Here is a 2,930-nt window from a genome sequence, read left to right as displayed (position 1 = left end):
AGACTTACACAGGGCGCCTCCCTAGCCACAGCCGGTGACAGCCACGGCCCACACACGTGGGGTCCCAGCGAGCCTCGGTCGAATGGACGGAGCGAGCGACACCGCGAGCCAGATGGGATCAACCATGCTACAGGGATGCTACAGTGGGCAGGATTCGATCGGACGGACGAGGTCTTCCAGCGGCTCGATCGGACGGCCGGAACTCCATCAAGCAAAAAGATCGGACGGCCAAGAAGCCCAAATCGCTGAGAACGCTCAGGTTTCCAGCGGTCTCGTTTTTCTGGATTCCAGCCCCCGCACACCCCAGATCCCACCCTCCTTTTTGCCGGCGGCGCTCCGTCCCCAGATCCCACCCTCCTTCTTCTTCTTCTTGCCGGCGGCGCTCCGTCCTCAGATCCCACCCTCCTTCTTGCCGGCGGCGCTCCATCCCCGAAGGACCTGTTTCTACTCCGTTTCCTGGTCGCCGCTACTCGATTCGTGGCGCAGGTGGAGGTAGCTCACTCATGGCCAGGACCGCGATGGGTCGCCGGCGGCGTCCGGACCGGATCAGCGCCCTCTCCGACGATCTCCTCCTTTTGGTCCTGCGCCGCCTCGACATCCGGACGGCGGTCGGCACCACGGCGCTCTCCAGGCGCTGGGCTTGCCTCCGCGGCGAGCTCCCCATCCTCGACTTGAGTGTCGACGCGATGCTCCCGCCGCGCTACCACCGCTGGGTCCAGCTCCACGGCGTCGTCGGGAAAGGTGGTGGTTTCCAGTACGACCTGCGTCAAGTGTCAAGAGAGCTGATGCCCAACATCAGGAGGTACGAGCATCGCGCCATGCGCGCTTTGACCAGGTCCGTCCAGAGCTTCTTGGACGCTGGAACCGCCGGCCGCCGGAGGAGGATCAGTAGGCTGAGGCTCGAGTTCTTCGTCACCCCACAAAGCACCGAATGCATGAATCGGCTTATAGTCGAGGCCATGGATGCTTGTGGGGTGGATGACCTCCAAGTTGTTGCTAAGCCAATTTTCTGGCGACGAGGCGCAGTCCACACCTTCGCCAGCCATGGCCTCTGCAAGGAGTCCAGTGCGTCACGCCTGCAAAGCCTCAAGCTTGGTGGCTGCATGATCCCGCCGCTGCACGAGTACGGTGCGCTCACTAGGCTCGTCCTGCAGGACATACCTAAATCGACGCCCGTGGCAACCTACCAGGGGGTCTTCACCTCTTGCCAGCAGCTGCAGGTGCTGCATCTCATCTCCTGCCGGTGCAGCGGCGGGGTGATATTCGTGGACGCCCCCATGTCAAAAATCAAGGAGCTCGTTGTGGATGACTGCAGATTCACACAGTTACGTCTAAGGGCTCTGCCCAATCTCGAGAGCCTAGCCTCCCTCTCCCTGGGACCTACGGTGTTCCTCGAGTCCGCCTCCTTCCCTTGTCTCAGAAAATTTAACCTCACCTCATGCCTCGGCGTGACAATGCAAGGATTTCGCGAATACCTGAAGCGACACTGGAAGATAGACCATGAGTCGCTTCTCGAAAACATGCCAGAAATATCGAGTCTGATTGTCAGGATCAGTGGACCTTACAGATGGATCGTGCCGTCCCCGTCGACGACGATGTTGTTGCCTAACCTGAGGCGGTTGCTGGTCGCCGACGTGCCTTCGTCCTGGGACGTCTCATGGCCCCGCCTCCTGCTTGAGACGGCGCCTTCCCTGGAGGTCCTCCACCTTCACATTGCCGCCACTTGCACAGAAGATGAGCCCAGTGACAACATACGCTGGAAACCAACCACGCTTCTCCGTCACCAGCACCTGGAAGAGTTTGTGATGGTTGGTTACGAGGGAACAGAGAGGCAGATTTACCTTGTCAAGTTTGTAGTGGGAGTATGCACATTGTTGCGCCAGGTCTCCATCTTCAAGAACGGGCATGCTCGCAACAAGGGGCACTGGGACTGGGAGTTGGTGACGCAGCAACATTCCTGGACTGACCAGGAGAAGGACAACACAGTGAAGCACATCATGGATGGGGTTTCTCCTTTGTCACCTGCTGCTCCGGTTAAACTAGTTTTTGGCTGAGTTTTCTCATGTTTGTGCTTGACCTGCAACCATCTAGTTTTCTCCGGTGCAAGTTGCTTATAGAATGTTGTATTTCATATTACTGCACAACTCCCTGAGATATTCGATAGGACAACATTATCCATGCAGATTCTAGAGTGGAGCTTTGGTTCCTATGAGAGTAAGAGCGTTTTATTCATTCTTTCTTTTAAAATTGTTATTCAGCGTATGATTGTAATGGTGTGTTTTATTTATTCAACGTCTTTTGCATGGGTGGTCTCCCCTCTTGTGGGGATGATTGTAGCTAACTCATTTGTAAGTTGTTGGTTCCCGTATATTATCGTATAAGTAACAGGGATGATTGTAGCTAAATCATTTGTAAGTTGTTAGCCCCATATATATTTTAGTATATGAGTAATAGTGATGGGAGAGTGAACTTACCACCAACTCCAAACTTTGTAAGTAGGATTCTTTCGATGTAATTAATTTCTTGCAGTCAAATATTGTGCTTCTTACTTATGGTTTTTCTGTGCTAAGTAGCGCGTTGTATGCATTATCCATTCACAAGCTATGTACCTCTGCTCCGCAGCTCAGCTCTTATGTGCCTTTCGAGTTTGTCTTGACTCTTTCTTTTACTTTATTTTCAAATCGATATTTATTTGTGTAGCAAATTTGGTCTATAAGTGTAAGGTTTGTCATATGATTTCTTTTATTAATGCACAGCTGATTACCATACAAAGTCTTCTCATCGCATCCATTTTTTTGAGGCTTTCACCAACACTATTAGTATTTTCTATCATTTCAAACACTGTAGCATCAGATCGAATACTTTGTGTTTAGATATTTCTATTGCAATTCCCTTCTTTCAGGTCCTATTCTCTCACTGTACTCTCTTTT

At 52.4% G+C, this 2,930-nt stretch overlaps 1 protein-coding gene across 1 annotated transcript; it reads left to right on the top strand.

Moving 5' to 3' along the window:
- Window positions 1–271: 271 nt before the first annotated feature.
- LOC119309406 lies at window positions 272–2,303 on the top strand. Its single transcript, XM_037585414.1, has one exon. The coding sequence runs from the start codon at window positions 504–506 to the stop codon at window positions 2,052–2,054; it is 1,551 nt and encodes a 516-aa protein (XP_037441311.1). The 5' UTR covers window positions 272–503; the 3' UTR covers window positions 2,055–2,303.
- The last annotated feature ends 627 nt before the right edge of the window (window positions 2,304–2,930 follow it).

Source organism: Triticum dicoccoides, chromosome 5B (genome assembly GCF_002162155.2).
Source record: "Triticum dicoccoides isolate Atlit2015 ecotype Zavitan chromosome 5B, WEW_v2.0, whole genome shotgun sequence".
NCBI classification, from domain to species: domain Eukaryota; kingdom Viridiplantae; phylum Streptophyta; class Magnoliopsida; order Poales; family Poaceae; genus Triticum; species Triticum dicoccoides.
Note: the sequence above shows the minus strand (reverse complement) of the source record. Positions and strands in the feature narration are given on the sequence as shown.